Source organism: Phoenix dactylifera, chromosome 14 (genome assembly GCF_051530095.1).
Source record: "Phoenix dactylifera cultivar Ajwa chromosome 14, Ajwa_hap1_PhDact_Kaust_v1.1, whole genome shotgun sequence".
Lineage (NCBI taxonomy): Eukaryota > Viridiplantae > Streptophyta > Magnoliopsida > Arecales > Arecaceae > Phoenix > Phoenix dactylifera.
Genome location: NC_143203.1, coordinates 6851554 through 6878424, shown reverse-complemented (window position 1 = coordinate 6878424; position 26871 = coordinate 6851554). Strand labels below are relative to the sequence as shown.

Genomic DNA, 26871 nt, shown 5'->3' with positions numbered 1-26871 from the left:
TAAATTAATTTGGATAATTAAACGTTATGGATGATTAATTAAAAACTATTGCAAGTTATTTAATTAATGCTAAGTGCTGTGAGTGATGTGAGAGGAAGAAGACAAGAGACAATCCAATGCAAACACAGAGTTTTATAGTGGTTCGGAGCTACCCCTTGCTCCTACGTCCACTCCCCAAGTCTCTCTTGGGAATTCACTATAACCCCCTTGGATTACAGCCGGTTGTTTTGCAAGCTCACAACCAAACTTGTTGTTTTACGAGCTCACAACGAACTCGGTCGGTTTTTCCAGGCTCACCGACTAGAACCAACCCCGATTGTTTTTCCGGGCTCACAATCAAACCCTTACACACGTTGGTTTTTAACTTGGCTCACCAACCAACCTTAATCCCCTTGATTCAATCTCCCGATTGAACCAAGTAATTACAAGTTATAGAAAGAAAGGAAAATAAGCTTCTCAAAAGCAGATGTAAAACAATATAATCAAAAGAGGAGTTTAGAAGCCCTCAAACGCTTTTAAGCTGAAGTAGAGGAATGGCTTCTTGAACTCCGGTCTCCTCTCGAATGAGTAGTCGACTTGAATGCAGGAGGAGGAGGCTTTAATTGCTGGGAAGATGTAGTTGGTTGCAGTAAATGCTGATCTTCCCCTTTTTCGTTGAAGAGCACGTTGGAGAGCTTGAAAGCTTGAATGCTTGGAGTGGAATGGTTGTTCTCTACCTTGCTACAGTCTTCTGTGGCTATTTAAGCCAACCCCCACGGAAACTAGCCGTTACACTGCTTTTTCTGTCCGTTCTGCACACTCTGCGCAGCCTGACAATATGACCGTTGGTGGGTTGGAGTCGACTCGCGCGATCAGGAGTCGACTCGGCTGTAGCGGGAGTCGACTCAAGCTTTTCCGGAGTCGACTCGGCAACTGTTCCAAATTTGAATTAAAGTTGCCGTCACGACTGGGAGTCGACTCGTCTTGACCCGGAGTCGACTCGCCAACTTCTGGAGCTGACCTGGCAATTTTGGAGTCGGCTCATCCACTGAAGTCCGTGGATCCAATTTTGAATTTTGTCCACTCGAGTCGACTCGACTGTCCTTGGAGTCGACTCGAATCTCAGAGCCCGAACTCCCGATTCTCTGTCTTTTGGCTCATCCAGTCTTGGAGTCGACTCGAACTTCCTTGGAGTCGACTCGGCTCTCAGTTTCCGAAAGTTGGTCTTCTGCCTTTTGACGTGAAGCTTGTCTTGAAGTCGACTCGAGCTGTCTGGGAGTCGACTCGAATCTCAGAGGCAGTAACATGGTTTTCTGTCTGTCGATGGTCGCACAGTCTCGGAGTCGACTCGCGTATTGCGGGAGTCGACTCGAATCTCAGAGTCCATAAAATGCTCTCTGACCTTTTCTTTGTGTACCGCTGAGAGTCGACTCTTGCTTTCTCTGGAGTCGACTTGCCAACCATCGGAGTCGACTCGCGTTCCACTGGAGTCGACTCGAATCTCAGACTCGAAAACTGCTCTCTGACTTTTCTTTGTGTACCTCTTGGAGTCGACTCTTACTACCCTGGAGTCGACTCGTTGAACATTGGAGTCGACTTGCGCACTTCAGGAGTCGACTCGTTGACAGGTTCTGAGATGAGGCTTTCTGTTCTTCTTTCTGTTCTCAGTCGGAGTCGACTCGTACTAGTCTGGAGTCGACTCGAGCTCGTGCCAGTGAACTTGATACGCTTGGAGTCGACTCGTGATACTCGGGAGTCGACTCGAGTCTCAGACTTTGGTTCAGCAGACTTCTTAACTTATCCAAAATACTATGAACCAAATCTAGAGACACTTGGACAGGATTTTCACTGAAACACTCAATTGAATTCATTAGTAATCACAAGATATACTCAAATGCTTTGAGCTCATCAAAATCAAATGGGGTTTTAATCAATCACTCCACACGCTGACTATAACCTTTTGCTACCAACCTTGCCTTATAGGTCTCTACCTTGCCATCCGAACCCATTTTTCTTTTGTAGATCTATTTACACCCAATAGGTACTATACCTTCAGGCGGATCTACTAAGTCCATACTTGGTTGGAATGCATGGAGTTTATTTCTGACTTCATCGCATCCATCCATTTTTCGGAGTCGATGTCTAACATCGCTTCGTTGTAGGTCTTAGGATCATCACTATGATCTCTTTCTCCCATGAGAAACTCTTCCTCTATTTTCTCTATAAGCATACCTAAGTATCTTTTAGGAGGATGGGAGATCATACTGGTTCTATGAAGTGGACGAGGTTCTTCATGTATTGGCTCAATGTGAATAGGTTTACTAGGCTCAATTGCTCGTTGCTCTTCAGATACTTTCTCTTCGAGCTCAATTTTTCTCCCACTACCTCTATCAAGAATAAACTATTTTTTCAAGAAGATGGCATGTCGGCTCACAAATACTTTGTGATCCTCTGGGATGTAAAAATTATATCCTAACGACTCTTTAAGATATCCAATGAAACGAGCACCAATTGTCCTAGCCTCTAACTTGTCCGCCTATTATCGCTTGACTTGGGCCGGACATCCCCAAATCTTGAGATAACCAAGACTTGGTTTCTTACCATACCATATCTCATACGGTGTGGTAGGAATGGACTTAGAGGAAACTCTATTCAATATGCAGATAGCTGTAAGTAGGGCATCTCCCCACAAGAATAAGGGTAAGTCAGTAAAGCTCATCATGAACCTGACCATATCCAATAGGGTCCGATTCCTCCTTTCTGACACTCCGTTGAGTTGAGGTGTTCCAGGAGGTGTCCATTGTGAAACTATACCATTTTGTTTGAGATAATCTCGAAACTCTCCACTAAGGTATTCTCCTTCTCGATCTGATCGAAGAACCTTAATGAGTTTTTCTGTCTACTTTTCTACTTCAAATCTGAATTCTTTGAACCTTTCAAATGCTTCAGATTTATATCTCATAAGATAAATATAACCATACCATGAGAAATCATCGGTAAAAGTAATAAAGTAAAAAAAATTGATTCCTAGCCTGCACATCGAATGAGCCACACATATCAGTGTGTACTAGGGTAAGTATTTCAGTGGACCTCTTCCCGTGTCCTACAAAGGGTAATTTGACCATTTTTTCTTGAAGGCAGGATTCACAAATCGGATATGACTCAGAAGTCAACGAACTCAAAATCCCATGTTTCTCTAATTTGTTAATTCACAGATACGTTCACAGATACATACATATGTAAGTGATAGAGACCGTCAATCATAAAACCACGTCCAAACAGTTTATTTCGCAAATAAATGGAAACACAGTCTTTATTGAAATTGAATTCATAATGTTCCTATGCCAGACAAGATACAAAAATCAGATTTCTGCTAGCACTAGGTACAAAATAACAATCTCTAAGTATCAAACTAAATTCTGACGATAAATGCAAAGAAAATGTGCCCACAGCAACAGCAGCAACCCTTGCTCCATTGCCAACCCGTAGGGTTACCGCACCTTCCGTAAGCCTTCTACTTTCCTTTAGACCCTGCATGGTAGTGCACAAGTGAATACTACAACCAGAGTCTGTAACCCAAATGGAAATAGAAAAAACCGTTAGATTAGTTTCAATAATGAGCATATTAGACATACCTTCAGAAGGCATGTCACCCTTCTTGCTCTTTATATTTTCCATGTAGATAGGACAGTTCCTCTTCCAATGGCCGTCTTTATTGCAATGGAAACAATTTTCTTTGGGTTCGGCCTTCTTCTTAGGAACTTCTTTCTTTGGCTTTTTTTCGGTCTTCTGCTTCTTCGCATACTTCTTCTTCTTCCCAGTAGACTTTCTCTTAAAAGTAGAAGCTAACTCAACAATGAGAACTGTGCCCCTTGAACCTTTCAAGGCTCCCTCAGTTGTCACCAACATATTCAACAATTCAAGTTTGGTGCATTCAATTTTATTCATATGATAGTTTACAATAAACTGCCCATATGAAGATGGCAATGATTGTAGGATCAAATCCGTTTGCAAATCCTTGTGCATGGTCATACCAAGCTTCTCAAGCTCCTCAAGATCCTTGATCATGGTCAAACCATGTTCATGGACGAACTGCCCATCGCGCATCTTGGCTTTGAAGAGCCGCTTAGACACTTCAAACCTCGTTGCGCAATTCTGTTCACTATATAACTCTCGTAGGTGATCAAGTATGTCCTTAGTCTTCATGCTCTCATGCTGGCATTGCAATTCGTTGGACATGGATGCCAAAATGTATCACCTAACCTTATTGTCGTCATCCAACTATTTTGCGTGCGTCTCACGCTGCTCATTGGTTGCACAGGCTGGTAACATTGGGAGTTCATGGTCAAGGATATAAGCTATCTTTTCGCAACTCAAGACAATCTTCAAGTTGCGGAGCCAATCTTTATAGTTTGGTCCGGTCAACCTATTATTATCTAGAATTCGAACTATCAGGTTGGAAGCCATTGACATCTGCAGAGAGTAAAGATTCTAATTAGAAATTTGTATTTGACATTAATTTATTTTAGGAACCTTTAAAACAAAATTTGATCAAATCCTTCCACTATTTCTCGGATCTCTCACACTCCCCTGGTAAAGATACGAAAATCTGCAACTTAGGGTTTCGAGTGGGGTGCTGCGGTCCCACCAATCTACATGTCACCTCACCTAATAGTTATTGGAGACATATAGACGATGAGTGTACAACTCTTGTACAATGCTTCGTAAGCATATTGAGCTAACCTGGTCTCCAAGTCATAAGAACCTTACCTAACAGTTATTGGACCCATTTCTTGGTTAAGTCAGACCCACCGTATATCCTGCAAAAATAAAGCTATGATTGGGTCCTCACCTAACAGTTATTGGAGCCCAACCCCATCCTTATCCCACAATATCTCATGTTAATAGAGAGGTCCAATCCTCCGATGCAACTAGCCCACTGTATCCAGTCGAGACTAATCAACGCTGAAAAGATCTTAGCAACTCTACTACGGTGGAAGACCAATCGACTTAATATTGGGTAATCAGATCTTAGTGGTTCCAACTTTGAGCTTTCCATAGGAGGTAATCGATCAATTGGCCAGGTAAGCAGGTGGGAGGCTCCCCTTACTTAGAGAGTAAGGTCCTAATTAAGTAACCACCTTTGAGCTTTCCTAGACACCAATTAGATCAATTAATCAAATATGGCTAGCTCAATGTATCATTCACTCTCGATTGATTTAGGAAGGTTTTAGGTCTCTTGGAATTTACATCTAATGTAACCATCTACCCCATACCATATGTCATTCGATTTACATCTTATGTAAATATCACATTAGTTCAGGTTTACATCCTATGTAATTATGAAACCCTTTCATATATTATGTGATTACATCTTATGTAAATGACATAATTGTTTCAATTTACATCTTATGTAAATATCCTATTGTTTAAGGATTTTATTTACATCTCATGCAAATAAATTTTGTTCAACTAATACATACATCTCATGCATACATTGTTTTAAACATAACCTTAAATAAGTATGAACATTATGATTACCACATGCATTTCATGTATATTTTTCAGATCTGAAACTTTTAATCTATTATGCTTTCTCTGAATTTCAGATCATGTATTACTTGATTTCAAACATTGTAATCTAATTGCAATTCTAAAACAATTTGCAAAATCAAAGCAAATAAAAATCTACATGCTAAAAATTTCAACAACTTAAAATTTTAGCACGCAGAAAATCAGATTAAAAACGTGGTAATCAATCCTTAAGTCCTAATCATGCTCCCTAGAACCATGGCTCTAATGCCACTGCTGAGTTACGCCTCGTTCGATGCGACGTTCGCAGCGAAATTCGAACGGGATGTCGTTCATCGTATGAATGCGCCTCGGATCGTAGAATTCAAAAAATTTCTGGATCCAAATCTAGAAGATCTTTGAACTCATTAGGAAGGAAAGATTAGGATCTGAGGAGGGTTGATTAAGATTTATAAAACTGAAACAAAAATCAGAAGTTTTAGATTTGAAGATCTCATCTTCAAAAATTCTGCAGGTGTAGAACACCGCAGCCTGATGATCTATTCTAGGTTCCTATTTCAGCCGCACAATTATCCGGCCTCTATAGGTATCCACACGAGGATCTAATCATCTGATAATAGGTTTTACCGGAGTGCTAGCTTCTTGCAAAGACCTCTCATGACTATCATAAGTTGAAAGAAATTCTGCAACATACCTCTTTGAAGAAGAACGCTTTCTTCTTCAACCTTGCTTGCAATTAAGAAAGAGGAGAAGGTAGCTTTGCACGTGAATCTTCCTAACCTTGATGCCGTGGAAGAAGAGGAAGAAGAAGCCCTCTTTCAGCCGTGGACAAGGAGGAAAGGAAGAAGCTTGACGTGGGAGGAAGAACTCTTTCTTCCTTGGGCTGAATTGATCTCTCTTCCTTGATCCTTCTTCTTCTTTGCTTTCCAACACCTTGGAGGAAGAAGAAAGGGGATCCTTCACCTTGCTGCCGTGAGGAGAAGGGATCTCCTTTTTGCTGCTGTGGGAAGGGAAGAGAAAAAGAGAAAGGAAAGCATGGAGAGAAAGAGGAGAGAATTAATTCATAATGTCTTCCTTGCTTCCCTTTTATAGATTGGGTTTAGGGCTTCTCCTAATCTTATTAGGAGTATGGGACTATAACCCACCCTTGGATTAATGCCAAGTATCCAATCCTTGTGCTCATAGATGCATAACATGTGTCCACTTAATCAATTGATTAATTTTCTAATCACATTAGGACTCCTAATCTTATTAGGAGAATTAATTGATTTCGGAGCATGCATCCTACGACGCCATGTGGACTTTAAAGTCCGCATAGTGTGAACACGACTTAGGTCATATTCATCCAATGACGACATGTGGTCTTTAAAATCCGCACAAATCTTGGTTTAATCAAATTGACCCAATCATGAACCCACCAATTTGATTTGGCTCATTAAATCAGCCTAATTGCAATCCAATTGCAATCAATTCCACTTATTCTTCTTCCATTAACTCATTAACACTTAGTGGGTTAATTCAATCACCAATCATATTGATGATTAAATTCTATTGTGATTTCAAATCACAATTATGATAGTCTGACTAATTAAATCCTCTATGTGTGTAATCCCGTAGGTTCTATTCTGACTGGTAGTGAGATATATTGAGATCTCCATCTCAATATCACTGAAACTTCTTTCAGTGGACTGAAACGATTTCAGTTCTACTCTCAGGGTTCACTGATCACCAAGTGAATGCCTTCGAGTCTCACAATCCCCAGTGACACCTAGCAGTATGTGGTGGCAACCCAGCAGAATGGAATGTCTGAACCTCTAGGTGCATTTAGCGTATGATACAGTCCCTCTATCATGGATCCCGATGTGATGGAGGTTATGGATATCTCGTCAAACCCCATCGTCCGTCATATGTCAAATTTATACGACTTCTAGTTCGAGATATAGAAAACTCTTTTTCCAAAATACCTGGCCAGGAATTTATCGAACTCAGTCTCTTAAATCACATAGGATCACTCCTAATCTATCCAGGTCGATAAATCCCATCTAGATGCAACCCTATTCCAAAATGAACTTACTGTAGCCAATCCGCACTACAGTTCTTTGGCCATTTGAGAATCTTGAAAAAAGGAAGACATCGCTCTGCCAACCTCGAGATAAAACTCCCCAAGGCCGCAACTCATCCAGGGCCGTTGTACTTCTTTGACCATCTTTGGTAGTGCCATCTCCTGCAGCGCTCGGATTTTTTCTAAGTTCGCTTCGATCCCGCGTTGAGTTACCACGAAATCGAGAAACTTGCCTGAGATAACTCCAAAGGCACACTTCGTGGGGTTGAGCTTCATCTGATACTTCCTAGGAGTGGAAAATGCTTCGTCGAGGTCAGTTATGTGATGTTCGGCCGTCTGGCTTTTCACCAATATGTCATCCACATAGACCTCCATGTTCCGACCTATCTGGTCCTTGAAGACCTTGCTGACCAGCCTTTGGTAAGTTGCCCCAATATTCTTCAACCCGAATGGCATCACCCTGTAGCAATAGAGGCCTTTGTCAGTTATAAAGGCTGTCTTTTTCTCATCTTTGGGCACCATTCGGATCTGATTGTACCCCGAGAAGGTATCCATGAACGTCAGCAGCTGGTGTCCTGAGGTAGAATCAACAAGCTGGTAGATCCTGAGGAGTGGCAAACTGTTTTTCAGGCAGGTCTTGTTCAGGTCGGTGTAGTCCACACACATATGCCACTTTCCATTAGTTTTTTTCACGAGGACCACGTTGGTGAGCCAGTCCGGATAGGTGACCTCTCTGATAAGCCGGCCTCAAGAAGTTTGTCCACCTCCTCGACCGCCGCTTGCTGTCGTTCTGGTGCAAAGCTCCATTTTTTCTGTCACGGGCTTGTAGGTTGGGCTCACCTAGAGTCGGTGAACCATAACTTCAGGATTTATTCCTGGCATGTCAGTGGGCGACCAGGCGAATACATCGGTATTGGCTTGGAGAAATTCGATCATGCAGTCTAGCTCACGAGGGCTTAGGCTGGAGCCGACCTGTACGGTTTGATTCGGGCGGTCCTCTCTTAAGGAGATTTGAAGTAGGAGCTCCCCAGGCTCTGCTCGTTGCTTTCTAGGCTCGTCCCGCACTTCCAGGGTCTCGATAGGTAGTGCCAAGGTCGGGACTTAGACTGATGTTTTAGCTAGTTATTTTGCTTTAAGGGTCGCCATGTAGCATTGCTTGGCCGTTGCTTGGTCCCCTCGAACTTCACCAACTCCCCGTTCGGTGGGGAACCACATGAGAAGATGGTAGGTTGAGACTATGGCCCAGAGAGCATTGAGTCCAGATCGGCCGAGAATAGCATTGTAGACTAAGGCCACCTGGACTACTAGGAAGTCCATTTTCACAGTACTCGCTCTGGAGGCGAGCCCGGCCGTGACAGGTAGGCTAACAATTCCTTCAACCAAGACTGAATCCCCAGAGAACCCGACCAGTGGTGTGTTCATTCCCTAGAGTTGATCATTTGTCATTCCCATTTTTTGGATAGCATCATAGAATAATACGTTTGCAGAGCTTCCATTATCAACTAAAACACGTTTTATATCAAACTTATTCATGACAAGGGAGATAACCACATCATCATCATGGGGAGTTTCAACTCCTTTTAAGTCTTCATCCGAGAACGAGATGGCTTCTGTCATGTGCTGACGCTTCAAGGGGGCTTCCTTCTCAGCAGGTTCTTTAGCCGAGCTTCCTTTGGCAGAGCCCCCTCCTATGGCGTTGATAGTGCCAGCAATGGGTCTATTATTGTTTTGATATTCAGGTGGCGTGGCGTTCTCCACTGGTTCTCCTTCATCACACCGGTTTCATACAAATTGGTTGAGCATCCCACAACGGATAAGTGCTTCAATCTCGTCTCGGAGTCGGAAGCACTCCTCTGTGTCGTGGTCGTGATCTTGATGGAAGCGACAGTACTTCCTAGAGCATTGCCGAGCTTCCGACTCTCGCATCGGTGGTGGAGGTCGAAGATAGCCTCAGCCTTCTATCTCCATGACGATCTCGGCTTGAGTAGTGGTGAGGGAAGTATAGTTTCCGTACCTCCTTGGTGGCGTTCTCGATCGAGGCGGAGATCTCGGTCGGGGCTGCGACCTCAGACGAGATGGGCTCCTCAATCGAGGCAAATTTTTCTCTCGGCAGGGCGACCGACTTCTTGGGCGGCCGCGCTCCTCGCAACGCCTTTTCTGCGCCTTTGAGGGTCGTTCGGCGGCGTCTCACCGAGAGGCCGTGGCCTCTTCAGCCTTTACATATTTTTGAGCTCAGGCCAGCATCTCCGTGAAATTGGCAAAAAAATTCTTCTCAATGGAGAAGAGAAACTTATAGGACCGAGCTCCCGTTTTCAATGCTGACATGGCGATTGATTGATCGAGATCGCAGACCTCCCAAGTAGCGGCGGTGAAGTGATCGATGTAGTATTTCAGGAATTCTTCCTCCTTTTACTTTATATCTAGGAGAGAATCCGATGTTCGTCGTTGACGCCGGCTAGCAGCAAAATTGGCTGCAAACTGCCTGCCCAGCTACTCAAAGGAGAACAAGGTGTTCGGCTTCAGCCTGAAGAACCAAAGTCGAGCCATTCCTCAGAGGGTTGTGGGGAAGGCCTTGCATAGTAGAGCCTCCGAGGATCCTTGCAGTGCCATGAGGGCTCTGTAACTCTCCAAATGATCCAGTGGATCAGTTGTCCCATTATATGGCTCTATTTGGGGCATCTTGAATCTCGATGGAATTGGTTCATCCCTGATTAGGCAAGAGAAAGGTGACTTGGTGGTAAAATCAGGGTCGCCCTCACGCCTTACCCTTTGGTCCTGGAGCGCCTCGATTTGCCACTCGAATTCTTCGACCTTATTGTCGAGTTCTCCGCCTTGAGAAGTCGCCGTGTTGGTCCGTCCTGGTACTGACTGACCCGGGGTCGATCTGGCTTCAAAAGGTTGCGGCCTTCTATCCTGGTGACTCCTTGACGGCTCCCCCCGAGGGGACGCCCAGGAAGAATCCTGGTGACAACGTCGTTCCCCATTATTGATCCTTAAAGAGCAATGGCGGGGATTACGGCCTCGGGACACAGGCCCATCTGGAGGGAGTGTCGATCGAGTGTGAACTCGTGGAGGCGGCACAAGAGGGGCCTCCACTTGTTGCAGGCTTTGGACTGCTGTGGCTAGCGTTTGGACTTGCTGCACCAGCACGTCGAATTATTCAGGTTGGATCTACGGAACTTGATCTGCTGGAGGCCTCGGTGGTGGATTCTAGACCGAGCGGCTTGGGCTTGGTGCGCGATGTCTAGAGGCATTAGAAGCCCCTCTGCTCCTTAGTCTCATGATCATTACTTGTTCCCTTCCTCTAGCGCCAACTGTTGTTGAAAATCAGATCCGGGGATGACCGCAAACCAGGAGGAGGAGCTTCTGCTACAGTGCGGTGGCAGACGGCTGTCTCCAGTGGACCTGCAGGAAGCTTGGGCCGGGGGATCCAGTGAAGGCCCTCCGATGCTTAAGTTAGAGAGGGATTTTTAGATATTTTAATAGAGATCTTTTCTAGCGAGGGGAGAAGATGCCTCTCTCCCTGGAGTCCTTCCTTCTTTATAGGAAGGGATGTAGCGGTTACTCGCAATTGGATGCGATTACGCAAATCTTGGGTTAAATGAATTACCTTAGAGGGCACGAAATTTCAGGCTAGCTAGCAATCGGTTGAGATTGCAAGGATTCAAATGTTGACAGCTGTTGTGGCGGAGTCTGCAGGATTTGATCCCGAATATGGAGGATTAGGTGACCCATTCTTTAGGCAGACGCTCCGATTTAGTGACCAGCTTAACTGTTGGTGGAGTTGGGGTCGGTCTCAGCTTCTGACTTGGTCTTCTTTGGCCTCGAGGTCAATCGGGCCTTGCTCAGCCGAGACCATGCTTATCAAGATCATGCCTGCCGAAGTCATGCTTGTCGGGGCCATGCTTGCCGAGATCACACCTGCAGAGGTCATACTTGCCAAGGTCATGCCTGCCGTCAGACTCGAGTGCTTTAATCATGTGTTAGGTGGTCCACTTTTCCCTCCATCAGATCCTAATTAGATTAGAATTCATATGAATCAATTTGGAGGATACATTGGGTCCTAATTGGATTAGGATTCAATTAATCAAGAGGGACCACATGTTTCCTAATTGGATTAGAAAATTTAAGCATGAAAGGAAGGGAGTATCCCTTCCTTCATGCAGGCCAAAATAAGGGAGAAAATAAGGAGGGGCGTCCGCCCCTCCTCCTTGTCACATGCCCAAAGGAAGGAGGGGTGTCCCCCTCCTTTCCTTCTTTGGTTCCATATGCCACAAGAGGAGGGGCGTCCGCCCCTCCTCCTCTTGGCTTAACACATGGCGCAAGAAGAGGCTTTGTTGCTTCTCCTTGATTATCTCCAATCCCTTTTAAGTAAGGGCTGTGGAAGAATTAAGTAAGAGGTGTGGAAGAATTAAGTAAGAGATGTGGAAGAATTAGGAGTGGTGAAACAAGAAAAGATTTGGAGAAATATTTTTCTTGTTTTGCCAAGGTATGAGATGCCTATAAAAGGAGGGTTGGCATGAGGGCTTAGGGGCATTGGAGATCCCTTGATTCAGCCGCCCACCCCCTTCCTCCTTCTCCTTCCAGGCGTGAGCAAGAAAAGGGAGAAGAAGTAGAGCCGACGTCTTCTTCCTCTTCCTCCTTCTTCCTCTCAAAGCGGTTAAGGAATTGATTGAAAGAGAGAGGAAATCAGCCATCAAGAAAAGATCTCTGTAAGAGAGCTAGCACTCCGGTGAGATCAAGATTTTTGGAGCGATCTACCTCATGTGGATACATGTAGAGGCCGGATGTTTGTACGGCTTCAAGCGAACCGAATCATCGATCATCAGATAGCGGTAAAAATCTACCCACTCAAAGGTAAAGATAGGATCTTTACAATTCTGAATTCTAAAATCTGAAAGTAATCAAGTTAGTAATTTAAATCTTTCCTTAAGATTTCATTATTTTCTAAGTTAGAGAGCTCAGAATTTTTTTGAAATCTACATTCCCTAAGACGTTCATAAGATGAACGACCCCGCGCATTTATTTCCGCTGCGATCGTTGCAACGCGTGCGGTGGTAACCCGACAACAACCTCGGTCGTAGCATTAGCCAATCCTTTATATATTAGCCCAATTGTTGATTGTATAAATTTGCAAAAATTTTCAAGATCATGCAGCCAAATATTCAAAAGATCACCAAATAATATTCAAAGAATTATCAAAAAATATTTTTGGAATCTTCTATTGCATATTTTCTATTAAAGGATTACTGTATTTGTAGATTTTTAAGATCATATAGGATTCCCAGAGTATATTTTTGGAATCTGTTACTATGCATTTCCATCCTTGTATGTATTACCATTATGAGCAGTTGTACAAAAATATTATGAAACAATACGTAAATCTCCACACCGAAGAAGACTCTGGTTTTCTTTTCTTCATGGTATATATTCTTTGGTGATCTTCTGAATAATTGGCTGCATGAAGATTTTTTAAAAATTTAGACGGTCAACAACTGAGCTAATAATTTTAATAAATATATGGGTGGCCTGGCCTCCTTTATATTAAAAACATAAAATGAGAAGGCTAGTCTTGTTGAAGAAATTTGGAAGCATGGTGGAGGGACCTTGTTACATATCGCTATACAAAATTAGCACGTTTATTTTCTATTTGATACCTTGGAGGACGAGATCTTCAGCATTTACACTTGGGGTCACTGGATCTGTGTTAAAGGGTTTACCCTTTTCTTTTCTAATCTTTTCCCTCCTCTCTTGCACTCGGGTGTTTTCTTCCCTTACTCTTCACCTATGCTCAAGTTAACATCCTCTGGCTGCACTTGCATAGATTCGGTGACTCTGAGTAGATGTAGTCATGAACGGAATAAATTATTGCATTATTGACTTTAATTGATTTAGCTTTATTGGCGAACAGCATTTGGAAAGGAGGCATAATCTAGGAATTGTTATACCGGTGAAACGTTCTTATGAGAGACATGACTACTTCAGAGAAAGCTGTCGCTATTCCTTGGCATAAAGGTATCTTTTATGCCTACTCCTTTTCTTTCTTATGGAGAAAAAACTCACCGTTTATAAGTTATTCTAAAATGGTGTTATTGGCATAAATTATAGCATAACTATTCTCGTAGGCATACTTTTATTGTTCTTTTTTTCTTATTTTCCAACCAAACGGGCCCTACGTTTTATACTGTTTGATTAGGAGAAGCTCAGGCAGGTCTGTTGACACAAAAAAGTTACTGCTTAAGAATCAGCCAAGTCAATTGCCAAAACTCCACAGGCAAGACAAAGTTGAGGTAGAGATCTCGATCAACCAATCACAGTCATTCCTGATCTTGGAGGGTCAAGCGTTGAGTCGGCAATGAAGATAGGGATTTAACAAATAATAATGTCCGATAAGATCGTCCTGCAGGCATCCTCTTCAGAAAATACAGTAAAACAAATAAACTTTATGTTCAAAGTAATCTAGCGAACATGGGCTAGAATAAGATAGCGACACACATCTAGGACTGGATTTTCCTAGATGTGTTGGGATCTGACTTATTAAAAGAGTTGATACAATTGGGATAACTGTAAATCTAGAAATGACTCTCTCTAAGCACATAATGCACTTAGGGACCTTGGTGAAAAACTAGAATCCTTTCCACCCTATCATGCCCTACAATATGATAATCATAAGATCCTTTGTTTTTTGACCATTAAGTAGCCTATGATTTTACTATTTCGTGTCCGTTATAGTGTTATAGCAGTTGTTAAGTATTAGTATTTTTCATGCGCCATACACGAAGCCAGTGATGGAAAGACAGGAGAGAACGAAATGACGATCGAAGTCTTGAGAGGATTTTTTTTTTCTTATACAGTAAATGTGTTGAGAAAATAGGACAAAAAATGCAGCATTTAAACTACCTGATATTGGAAATAAAGAAATAAAATGAATCGAACCATGGGATGGAACTGAAATTAGAGAATTCCAATTATAATAGTAGGATACAAAAGATGAAACTCACTAACTAGATTCATAATTGGTTCAAGTTGTTTTCACATTCCATCATCTTGAAATTAGGTTTACCAATCTTAGCCAATAACCATAAAATTTTCCTGATTTGTTTAATTTTCATTTATCATCAAAGTTTATAACCATAACCACAAGCATGGAGCCTTGATGGAACCATCTGAAATCAATTTTTCACTATCAGCTTCTGTAAACCAAAGAAGAGATGAACAGGAAAATTTAAATGCACAAGAGAACACATTTTCCTAATATTCATGTAAAAGATTAGCGGTCGGACAAGTGATGAACAAATTCACAATTGTCAAGAACATCTAACTTGCTAGAAAGAATTCCAGTGGGTGATGAAGTTAAATTCACCTGACAAAGATCGATGGCAGAAGACCAAAGACTTTATCCCCAGAGACGAAGGTAAGAAAACTGCATGCTATTCCAGAATTGATCGTTTTTAGCATTCCCACAGTAATAAAACGAGGGTCTAGCATGTCACACAATATCATGAAGTCGTCACTAAGTTCCATTTGATGAGTAGTTGAATATCACTATAAAGCTTCTTAAACAGATCATATGTGCAATGGAGAGAGAAATATTCCAGTGAGTTAACTGCTCTCAAGGGCCTGAGACAGGAAGCAATGCAGTTAAATAAGGAAATAACCCTATTACAATAAAGACAAACTTAGTTCTTGGGATAACTAGAGAAATAGCAACAATATAATAAGAAAATAATAATAAGAACTCTCTCCACACAGAGAGCTTGGACCCTCCAAAGAGCTGCACCAACAAAATTATTTCTTTTCTCTTTTTAAATTTATAAACCAAGCAGAAACAGTGTTGCTCCAACAATGTTATAAATATGAGGCATGGATCAAAGCAAGGGTGTTGTCGGAGCGACCTATTGAGGTTTTGGGAGATATACAGCAGACCCTCACCAATCTGCTTTACACAGCTAAGCAGCAGTAATAGTACAAAGGAAACAACAGCAAAGAAATGAATGTTTGGAAAGATCACACGTGCAACTAACATAAGAAATTCGCATGATCACATTTCTCTTTTACCTTGCATTGGTCCGCATGAGCTATTCACTAAACAAATTACAACCCTAGGAAGGCACATTGCTTTCTTGCATGCTCTGGAATCAACTTGGCTACTATCTCCGTTGGAACTCCCTTCAACTCTGCTCATCATGATAAATTGTAGCTAATAAGCAATGATGATAATTTAAAGGGCAAAAAGCTATGCAAATATGGAACAGCATTCACAACTACAAGGAAAAATCACCTCATTCAGTACTTACCATGAGGCTTGAAGTTAAAGAGTGGAGGTAGAAACCGACCATTTGGCAGACGGGTGTTTGGGTCCCTAAGCTCATCAAAGAACGGGTGAATTAATGCCTCCAGCTGCATTGCATATAGATAGTCAAGTTAGCATCCAAACCATGATATCACAAAGATAATAGGCCCTTTGGCATATAAGTTACAAAGAATGTCTTGGATAAACTCACAGCTGTGCTTCGTAAGTTTGGGGAGTACTGAAGAAGCCTCGAGACGAGGTCCACTGCTTCAGGTGGCATTCTTTTGTGGAAGACCTGATTTGGATAAGATTTGCTTACACTTTTAGTAGGAGACAACTCAAAGAAAACAGGAGAAAGTCAAAAAAGGCGGTAACAAGCAAGGAAAATGATCATGCCTTATGCCAAGGGTGAGCCTTGATCTGTGGAAATTTGAACTCTGTGTAGTTTGGATTCATACATTTAATTTCTTCTCTCGTTGGTGTACCCAAAATCTGCAATAGAATAATAGCCATATTAAGAAAGAGAGGATCGATCAGGATTTGTTTTGTTAGCACCAATTTACAAGAAGCAATAAGCAAGAGCAGTCAAGTCACCTTAATAATTTCAACAAGTTGATCAACTCCACTCTCACCAGGAAAGAGAGGCTGTTCAGGCAAAAAGATTGATAATTTTGCACATAAGTTTGATTTTTTTTTTTTTAATTCTGGACTGATATATTTAAGAATATTAAGTTGATTTGAAAGTCTACCTGCTCCAAAAGGAGTTCAGCAAGAACACAGCCAGCAGACCAAATGTCAATTGCTGTTGTATACTCGGTGGCACCAAATATAAGCTCCGGAGCTCTATAGTACCTCGAACAGATGTATGATATATTTGGTTCCCCTTTCACCTGTTGAAACCCAAATATATGGATAATAATCAAGCAAAATTAGTCAGCAAGTCAACGTCAAATCCAATTCCAAGGAGGAAAACATACCAAAACTTTTGCACTTCCAAAGTCGCAGAGTTTCAGCTGGTGTGTATGTGGGTTGACCTGTTACAGAAAGGATGGTTAGTTGCATTTCTATAGAAGACCTATACAAGAATGGATATATGAGTAAGAAGACAATAGGAAAAACAAATAATAAAAACTGCACATGTATTTACAAATGTACAATATCAGAGCAGTCATCGGCCATTTCGCATGAAACATGCATAACTGACATCAACCTAAACTTCACATGTATCCCCCCTTCTTTTTTTCAGTTATCAACATGAGACTCGTGCTACCAATACAAAAGATGCATATATTCCAAATTCATTTCAAGAATATCCTGAGCATACCAGAAGATTTTGAGGCTTGATGTCTCTGTGGCACACTCCAATGCTTCCATGAATATAAGCCAATGCTCTACAAATCTGTAATATACTGAAAAAGAATGAGTATTTGCACCTCATGAAAATTTTCTAAATAGATTCCACAGATTGGGCTGACATGACATAAGGAACAACGAGGTAGAAGGTCATTCATGGAAATCTTTCAAGAGACAACAGAAAAATACAAAACTTTATCAGCAAAAAAAAAAAGAGGCTTGACTCTTTTTTCTTTTTGCATTTAATATCCGCTGCAGATAATTAGCCATTGCACTGTACATAATCAATAAACCTCACAACCGAAAAAATTTTATAAACATAGAAATAATGCTGTAATATCAACTCATTCATACCTGGTACATGTAAAGTTTTACAAATATCAATGGCATCCGCTGATTCATCTTGTTGTAGTGTTTGATTACACGATGAAGATTCTCAGGTACATACTCAAGAACCAGGTTAAGGTATAGCTCATCCTTTTCAGTTGTTGAAAAGAAGCAATGCTTCAAACACACAACATTTGGATGGTCAAGCAGGCGCATGGTTTGCAGCTCACGATTTTTGTACCTCTTATCCTGAAGAACCTTCTTTATTGCCACTGTTTCACCAGTCTCCAGACATTTTGCCTGAATATTAAAAACAATTCAAGAATGCCAAATTAGCATGGTTATCCCTAATCTGGTAACATAACCCATTGCTGACATGCAGAATTGCAGCATTGGAATCAAGATCGCATAGATGCACAGAAATGTGTAATTTGATACTGTTCTCATCAATCACAATAGACAACATTGTCCAGCTCAAGAGACCAAAAGACTAACCTGGAACACAACTCCAAATGATCCATGCCCTACAATACGCTCAGCCATGTAACTTATAGTCTGCCCAGTAAAAGAGTTAACTTTCATTATGAGAAAAATTCTTGTTTGTATACCATCCAATGAAGCAGATGTAAACAACTAAAAACAAAAACCAACAGCAGCATCATTTCTGCAAAAAAACTTTTATATAGAGTAACTCAAATCAACTAGGTAAATAAAACCTGACAAATTATTTGATAAAATTAGCAACAAAATTCCTTGGCAAAAACAAATGATCGCAAAAGTTCATATTTTATAGAGCTAATGATGACTATTGCACCTACCCGTTTTGGTTGGCCATTCCTACCACCAATAGTTGTTACAATTATATGACCTGTCTCTGTCCCATTCCCATCAATGACTGTAGCCTCGACTTCCTACAGAATAGCATCAAATTACATGAATTTCTTTCAAAAGTTGTTTGTTAGGAGAGAAACATAATGGATATGAGCTGGTGTTTTCACTTACCTTATCATCTCTTATTTTCATATCATTCATTTCATCTGGCAACCTGTCCACAGCAATATTATTGCCGCTGGCATTTTTCAGCCCAGATGAAAGTGTAATTCTTAGAGAAGCCATCTGCTGCAGATAGAAATCTGAAGAACTAATTCAGTTTCTTATGTAAGCAACTTAGTGTCAATCCAAGCGGCCATTTACCTGTTCAAAAATAAAATAATAACGCATGTCAGCAAAGCTGGCAGAAAGTGTAAAACAGATAGCTGATTCTCCCTGATATTTATTAAGAAATTAAAAATAATTATAAAAAGTCTGAGATGCCCAGACATGCTCGTGTGCACACTCCCACTTGTACCTGCCCATCAGCAATGTGAAAATATAAAACAAGATAAGCACTCATCCACACAAGTGAGCATGATAAGCACCCATGCAGGGACATGGGCACATATGCACAGACAAAATAGAGGAAAAAGAAGTAAAGAAAGAAAAAAAAAGAAAGAAGGGAGAAGAAAAATAAGAATCATCGACAAAGCTATGCTTACAATGAGAAGTACCACATGGGAAGTCTAAGAAATGGAGAAGATAATAATGGAAGCACTCAAGAATTTGCCTTCTCAATGTTTAAAGCAGCCAATAGGCAACAGCTTGCAAAAGCTAGAAAAATGACAAGAACATTTTGCTTGGAAGCAGAATTGCAACAGATGCAACAATCAAAAAATATGAGAAGAAACATTTTTTTTATTTTTCATAGTGCAAAATCTAGCCACAAAAAATCTTTTTATTCTTCAACAAGATTGCACCAGCTAGAAGTGTGACAAGAACATTTGCAGGGAGCAGCTTTGCCAAAAATATTAATTGCAACAGGCTTAAGATGAATAATTACCGGCATCTTGCAGCCTCCAAATTATGAACATCACCACTGGCCAAACAATGAGTCAGCATCTGCTACATGCAAAATTTCTGAAGTAAGAAATTTTTGCAGACTTACGCTTTTTCTCAGGAAATGTAAGTTTTATAGTCGCAGTCAAAGCCATAACACTCAGTGTTCCATCGGTTTATATCTCCTAAATTTTTTTCTTTTTTACAATCCTGAAAATCACAGTGGATGACTGTGAGACCCAAGCTTTTTCCAGCCTCACGTGCGTTGCACATGAGGGCACACGGTGAGGAGGTGGAGGGGGTCCATCCCGAAGAAGCCGGGATCCCCTATTTTAGGGCGTCCTCCTCTTCCCCTTTGAGACCACTCGAGGTAGAGCCGCCATGCCCGAGTTCTTCCTCCTCGGGCTGTCGGCCGAGAGAGAGAGAGAGAGAGAGAGAGCCATCAAAAAAAAAAAAACAGAGTTTCCTCCATTTGCCGCCGGATCTTCGCCGGGGCTGAGGTAAGGGTTTCCACCCTTCACTTCTTTGTTATACCATTTGAAAAAAAAGAAAGAAAGAAAGAAGAAGAGAGGGAAGAAGGAAAAGGCCGACCGCCGCGGGCTCTTCTTCTTCTCCCGTGCGCATGCCTCCTCCGTGGGAAGAAGGAGAGGGTCGGCCGCCGCGGGCACCGCCGGCCTCGATTTGGCCACTCCCAAGCTCGCCGACCTCCCTTCGCGGGAGAAGAAAGAAGAAGAAAGAAAAGGGGGGGCAGGAGAAGAAGTCGGGAGAAGAGAAGAGGAGGAGAAAGAAAAAAAAAGAAGAAAGAAAGGAGGGAAGGAAGAAAGAAGTCGGGAGAAGATTCTGGAGAAGAAGAGAAGAAAAGAAAAAGAAAAGGGAAGGAAAGAAGAGAAAAAGAAAAAAAAGAAAAGAAGGAAAAAGAAAAAAAAATGAATAAAGAGAGGAGGTGGTTTACGGGTATGAACCCGAACTCGGGGTGCTGGGCACTTCTGTAGGGTCAACCATTGGGGAAAATTAAAATTTAAGTTTTTGTATATATATATTGTGATGAATTTTAAAAGAAGAATATGATTTTTGGATATTAGGTTCTATGAGGGATTTGCGGAATTAATTGGATTTGTTGTGAATCGCGTTCGCAAGGTAAGTAATGTAACCTCTTTACTAGATTTATCGACAAACTATATATATTTTACGAATCGAATTATTCGTGATTACGAATTTGATGCATGGGTTATATGTATATTTTTAGAATATTGTATGACTCTGATTGAACGTATTTGCTTCTGATTTGGATTGTATTTGATTGTTCTGACATTGTACCTTTTGGTTTGGAACACTGAAAATAATGTGAGAAAAGATAATAACATGAAATAGATTCAAACTCGCAGTTGGGCTATGTTGAAGACCCTGCCAATGGGGGCTAATACATTGGTACCACAAGAAGATTAGTCGGTGATATGACCCTGGCACAGGGAATATGTGGTCAGTTGAATCTGATAAATTGAAAGAAATTAAGATATGAACGATATTTGGTTTTGACATTGCATGTTTTCATGATTGAAAAATGAAATAGAGAACTAATTGAACTTCGACCTGACTATATTGAGGACCCCGCCAATGGGGGCAGATACGTTGGCAATTGACTGTCCTGAAGGACTCACCGCAAGAAGATTAGTCGGTGTTTATGACCCTGCCACAGAAAACATGTGGTCATAGTCCAGGATCGACAAGATGAATTGAATATGTGAAAGAATCTCGAAACCGTAAAAGGAATCTTAAGAATTTAAGAAATATTTGACTTGTACCTTGGAACTGCATATATATTTATTTTCTACATATTATTGCCCGATTTATCTAGCTAGAGTGTTCATTACTTACTGGGATGTTTAGCTCATTATACAATTTCTTGTTGTTTTACAGATTTCGAGAACTAGTCATTGGGGTTCCAAAATGGGAGAGCGACTAGAAGGATTGTGGTGCAAGCTATCTTAGATTAGGGTTATTTAAGTTAAACTGTTATCTTGGACATTTATTATGATTGTTAGACATTACAAGGTTTTGTTATTTTAAGAACTAAGTTTTGCATATTGGTAAATTATTGTTCCGCTGCGTATTTAGAACTGTGAGACTTTATGACTTGAGTTAGTCAATGGAATAAGAATTGCATTTTTATTTAGTTGAATTATTTTAGATTTATATAATTGAGATGTTTGGTTAAGATGCCTTGCATGCTCGTGGGGAGAGTTTCCTACGGGTGTGCGGCGGTTGGCGCGACCCAGGCTCACGATTTCGGGCCGAGGACGTGACAACTTAAGTGGTATCAGAGCGGATCCGGCCCATAACCTATGTGGACTAGGGAACACTGCAGCATGGACCCATTAAGGCTGACCATGGGCCAATCGTAGTGTTTGTGATTAGATTTAAATAGATTTGAACCCTTAGCCTGACGAGGACGTCAGGGCTTGAACGGGGAGAGTATGTAAGGACCCGTGCGGGCGTATGTTTAGTCCCACATCGGTTATTCGCTGGGTAGATCTTGGGTACTTATACAGGATCAAAGAACCCAAATAATACCTTCCGGCTAGCCATTTTGGGTGAGGTCCTGGGTTGTTACAATGACCATGCTAGTGTAAACCAAGATCTTGATTTTTGGCTCGGCTGAATAGAAGTATGAAGAATGTTAAATTATTTTTTCATTAATTTTCAGATTCCAGATATCTCAGCCAAATATAGTGACTGAGATTTTACAAACCTGGAAATCTTGGTGGATGACAATGCCAGGATAAACCAAGGTCTTGGTTTATCTCGGCTAAATTGAAGTATGAAGAATGTTAAATTATTTTTACATTAATTTTCAGATTCCAGATATCTCAGCCAAAACATAACGACTGAGACCTCAAAATGGCCGCTGATATAGCAGAATCCTAAAACTATAATCACAACAAACTCATCCTCAAAAGCATATCCTTAAATGCAAGATCCACCAAAAAACACAGCCAGTTTACAACTACAAAACAAATTCAGCAAGCTACATAAAACATACAAACATATCCATGTCGTTATCTGACTCAGTTCTGATATTTACACTAACCAGAAGTGAAAAACACACTCGCTATCCCTGCAGGACTGACAATAAACAAAAGTCTAGTGCACATAACAAAACGAAAGCATATCTAAATTCCAATTGAAGTTCCAGATCTGCAAGCCGCTAAACTTATCTCCATACTTTCTGACTGCCACAATGAATCATCTTAAAACACCAACATAAATTTTTAATTTGCTGAAGAATGAGTATGTCAAGATGCTGCTCTTCAACTGATCACCATTCTACTAACTACATGAATTCAATGTAATGACAAACCACAAAGCCAGGAAGCATGAGTATGACACATGAGTAGAAGCTAAGAACTGTACCTTGGGAAAAAGAGGCATGAAACAAGAAGCTCAGAGCTACAAGATCTATAATACTAATAATAGATATTTCAGGTAATTCCTAGATTCACCCTAATAAGAAAGCAAAGATCCAAATGAAACACTTCATTCTGCTGAAGTAAATGGAAGCTCAAACTCAAATCCAAGCTCACAACCACAAAAGAGTTAACCGTGAGTGAGAGCGGAGAGAGAGTGGTCACTTCTCCATCCGAACTTTAAGCCTCTAGACGAAGAGCAGAAGCTTAAAATCAAAATTGAGAACTCGCATTAATGGAGGGGAGAAAAAAACACAACAACTGGGGTGCATCAAATACCGCAGTAAAACCCCATGAAAACCATCCAAAAATAGCGATAATCTAACACCTGATCTCATTCCCAATACTTTTGCAAAACCCAAAAGATCGCCCAACATAGATCAATCCACGGATCTAGACCACAATAATCTAAACAAAAACAAAATTAGAAAGTGATGCAACACCCGATCTGATCAAATAAACACAAGAAGCTCGACACCAACGAAAAAATCCCCCAGAAAGCACCGAATTAAGCAAAAATTTGCAACAAAATAGACCACTCGGGACGAGATACTCACGAGACCACAATTCAAACCGCTGATTGCCGGATCCGCGTCAAAATCCGTCGGAAAACAACTGAAATACAGATCAAACAGAGAGGGATAAAGACAGAGAGAGAAATCGATCTCTCCACTTCTTCCCCGCCCTCGACTTCGCTTCGTCTTCGTCGAATTCCTCTTCCTCCTCCTGTACTAGGGTCTGAGGAAGGCGAGAGGCATGAACCAAAAGGTCGGAGGCTTCCCCGCTTCTCTTCTTTTATTTAATTAATTAATCAATCTAATCATCTTAATTAGCTTCAAAGTGTGATGGCGGTCAAAAGAGGAGCATGAAGCTCCAGTATAACTTCAAACTCCCATCCGGACTGCCGCATAAATATTTCTACGGTTACCTTAAATCTGCGGTTGCCAGTTGACATCATGAACGTGCATTAAATTCGTCGGTTCCCTCCGGTTGTGACGCAAATGATTAACGGATAGGAGGGTCTAAAGTGAAACGTGGACGGCAGATGTGATACCAGGGATATTTCTATAAGAGCTTCCGTATAGTAGGATTTTTGTCGTCTTCTGCCTTGTTGACCGTTCCTGCCTACCCACTCTCTGTGTTTTGTGCTAAAAAAAAATGTATTTCTAAATGAACTGAAGTTTTAAACCACGAATGGTACCCGTTCGTGTGTACTTATCACTAGCTTGTGGGTCCCACGAGAATGTGAGTTAGAAGTTTTTCTTCGGATTATTCGAGTGAATTTAAGAGCACTGTTTTTTTTAGAACATGAGGACGGTGGTGTGGTCCTTTTTTTTATAGTCAGCGAATATTCCAACCAGGACAATGTTCAGGTGAAGAGTATCTGCATTGATGTTTCTATGCAAATAAGAAATCCTAACCGTCAATATTGTCCAGTGTCCACGTGGAGGTAAATGACCTCTATCGCGTAAATTTAGTATGCGGAAATTTGTACCTAAATAATCACAAGTGCCATGCACGCCTCTTTCCACCGCCGAGACCGGGGCTCGCAGCTCCATTCAATCCATTTCACTACCCCAATATTTAGTTTACACTATAGAGGTTATGGATAACTCGTCAAACCCCATCGTTTGTTATATGTTAAATTTATTTTGACTCAAATTCGAAATTGAAAAACTCTTTTTCCAAAACTGCCCTAGCCAAGATTTTTCGAATTTAATCTCATAAATCACATAGGAACACTCTTAATCTATCAAGGTCGATAGATCCCATCTAGATGCAACCCTAATCCAATAATGAACCTACTGCAGCCAATTTGTACCACAAGGACCCTTAGGGTCCATATTTATGTGCTCGTCAAACTACAGCAACCTCACCGTGATTAGCTGAGACATCGTAGGTATAAGTACTATTCATTCAACTGCAGCATCAAGTAAGTCACTGACGAGTGGATAGACAATCAAGTAACTTCTTGCTTTGGTCATACTCAGTACCCTTGTTCTCTAACAAGCACTTACACAATCACTCCAGTGTTCCTACACTGTGGACTTAAGACTCGTCCAACAAGGAAAGTGATCTATGCACTAATTTTATTGGATCGATCACCGTCCTTCGTGATGATCCATCGATCAAGAGCAATTCAGAAATTAACTACCTAATGACATATGTCTTAAATTTTTAACTTTTGAGAATATGTGTTATCATTTTATTAATTTCTTGGATGATTCATAGATACATAACAACATGAATGAACAAAATGTCTAATTATTAATCAATAAAAAAGGTCAAGTACCAATTTTATGTTCCAGAACAATTACAATGCTTCTACCAAATTGGTTTCTAGGGCAAATTTCTAACACCAGGAGGGGTCCATTGCGAAACTATAGCATTCTTCTTGAAATAATCATGAAATTGTTCACTAAGGTATTCACCTCCTCGATCTGATCGAAGAACCTTAATGAGTTTTTCTGTTTGTTTTTCTACTTCATATCTGAACTCTTTGAACTTTTCAAAAGCTTTAGATTTATATTTCATAAGATATACATACCCATACCGAGAGCAATCATCGGTAAATGTTATGAAGTAAAAATAGCTACCCCTAGCCTACACATTGAATGACACACGTCAGTGTATACTAGGGTAAGTATTTCAGTGGACCTCTTTCCATGTCCTATAAAGGGTAATTTGGCCATCTTTTCTTGAAGGCAAGATTCACAAATTGGATATGATTCGGAAGTCAATGAGCTCAGAAGCCCATGTTTCTTTAATTTGTTTATTCTGTCTTCTCTTATATGATCAAGCTTGAGGTGCTACAAATACTTTTGATTTATCTCATCTCTAGATCTTTTGGATCCTATGGTACTCACTGTTTGCTCAGATACATTCACTGATACATCCAAATATAAGTGACAGAGACTGTCAATCATAAAACCACGTGCAATCATTTTATTTCTTAAATAAATGAAACAGTAGTTTTTATTGAAATTAAATTCAAAATTTCTATTGCTAAACAAGATATAGAAATCAAATTTTTGCTAGCAGCAGGTACAAAATAACAGTCCTTAAGTATCAAACTAAATTCAGACGGTAATCGCAGAGGATAGGTGCCCACAGCAACAGCAGCAACTCTTGCTCCATTGCCAACCTGAAGGATTATCGCACCTTCCTTGAACCTTCTACTTTTCTTTAGATCCTGCATAGTAGTGCACAAGAGAGCATTAGAACCAGAATCTATAACCCAACTGGAAGTAGAAGAAATCATTAGATTAGTTTCAATAATGAGCATATTTGACATATCTTCAGAAGGAGTGTCACCCTTCTTGCTCTTTATACTCCCCATGTAGATAAAACGGTTCCTCTTCCAATGACCATCCTCGTTGCAATGGAAACACTTTCCCTTGTCATCGGCCTTTTTCTTTGGAACATCCTTTTTTGGCTGCTGATAGTCAATTTTAAAGACCACGCAATAGCACGTATCTAGTAGGATAGTGATTACGGATATCGATCCACAAGAATTGGGGTATAGTTGTTTTCTTAAAAATATTTAAAAAGAAAAGTTTGTGAAGAAAGTTAAACTAACAAATTTAATAAAAATGCAATTGATAATGATATCAGTTTGGGAGATCCTAGGGCAAGGAATTCACCACTAACATCGGAACAAGGGTTATTTATATTTTATTTCGTTCTTGGATTAACATGCAAATTGGCTACAAGCCTAATAAGCATTTAAATAAAAATTCACAAAAGTAATTTGGGCATAATCCATCTTCAGTTGGCATGAAATGTCTACCCTAATCTAAGGTGGCAGCACATCGCATCTTCCCTAAGCATGGACTATCTTATATTTACTTAGTGATCATGAAGAACAGTTGTACGAACATCATACTTAAAATCACAGAAATTAAATATGATTCAAAAGAAGATATCCATTGAAAACAATAAGTTCATACAACTCCAAGAATATAAAATAAAATATAAAACCCTTAGCC

The 26871-nt window shown here is 40.7% G+C and overlaps 1 protein-coding gene across 8 annotated transcripts; it reads right to left on the bottom strand.

Annotated features, from left to right (window-relative positions):
- Nucleotides 1-14797: 14797 nt before the first annotated feature.
- On the bottom strand, nt 14798-23713 carry LOC103697930 (shaggy-related protein kinase alpha-like). Of its 8 annotated transcripts, none has more exons than XM_089927312.1 (16): nt 23440-23653; nt 21009-21105; nt 19423-19481; nt 18549-18740; nt 18365-18457; nt 18042-18101; nt 17574-17846; nt 17191-17265; nt 16844-16900; nt 16616-16756; nt 16461-16511; nt 16263-16358; nt 16078-16161; nt 15871-15973; nt 15632-15750; nt 14798-15193 (listed from the first exon to the last, which is right to left on the bottom strand). In XM_089927312.1, exons 4-15 carry the CDS (start codon nt 18660-18662, stop codon nt 15668-15670), a joined length of 1230 nt encoding a protein of 409 aa, XP_089783438.1. In that variant the 5' UTR covers nt 18663-18740; nt 19423-19481; nt 21009-21105; nt 23440-23653; the 3' UTR covers nt 14798-15193; nt 15632-15667. The 8 variants fall into 8 exon arrangements, with proteins under 8 accessions (XP_089783438.1, XP_089783439.1, XP_089783440.1 ...); XM_089927309.1 differs by lacking the exon at nt 14798-15193 and adding an exon at nt 20781-20878 and having other exon boundaries at nt 15349-15750; XM_089927313.1 differs by lacking the exon at nt 19423-19481 and having other exon boundaries at nt 23440-23683.
- Between the last annotated feature and the right edge of the window lie 3158 nt (nt 23714-26871).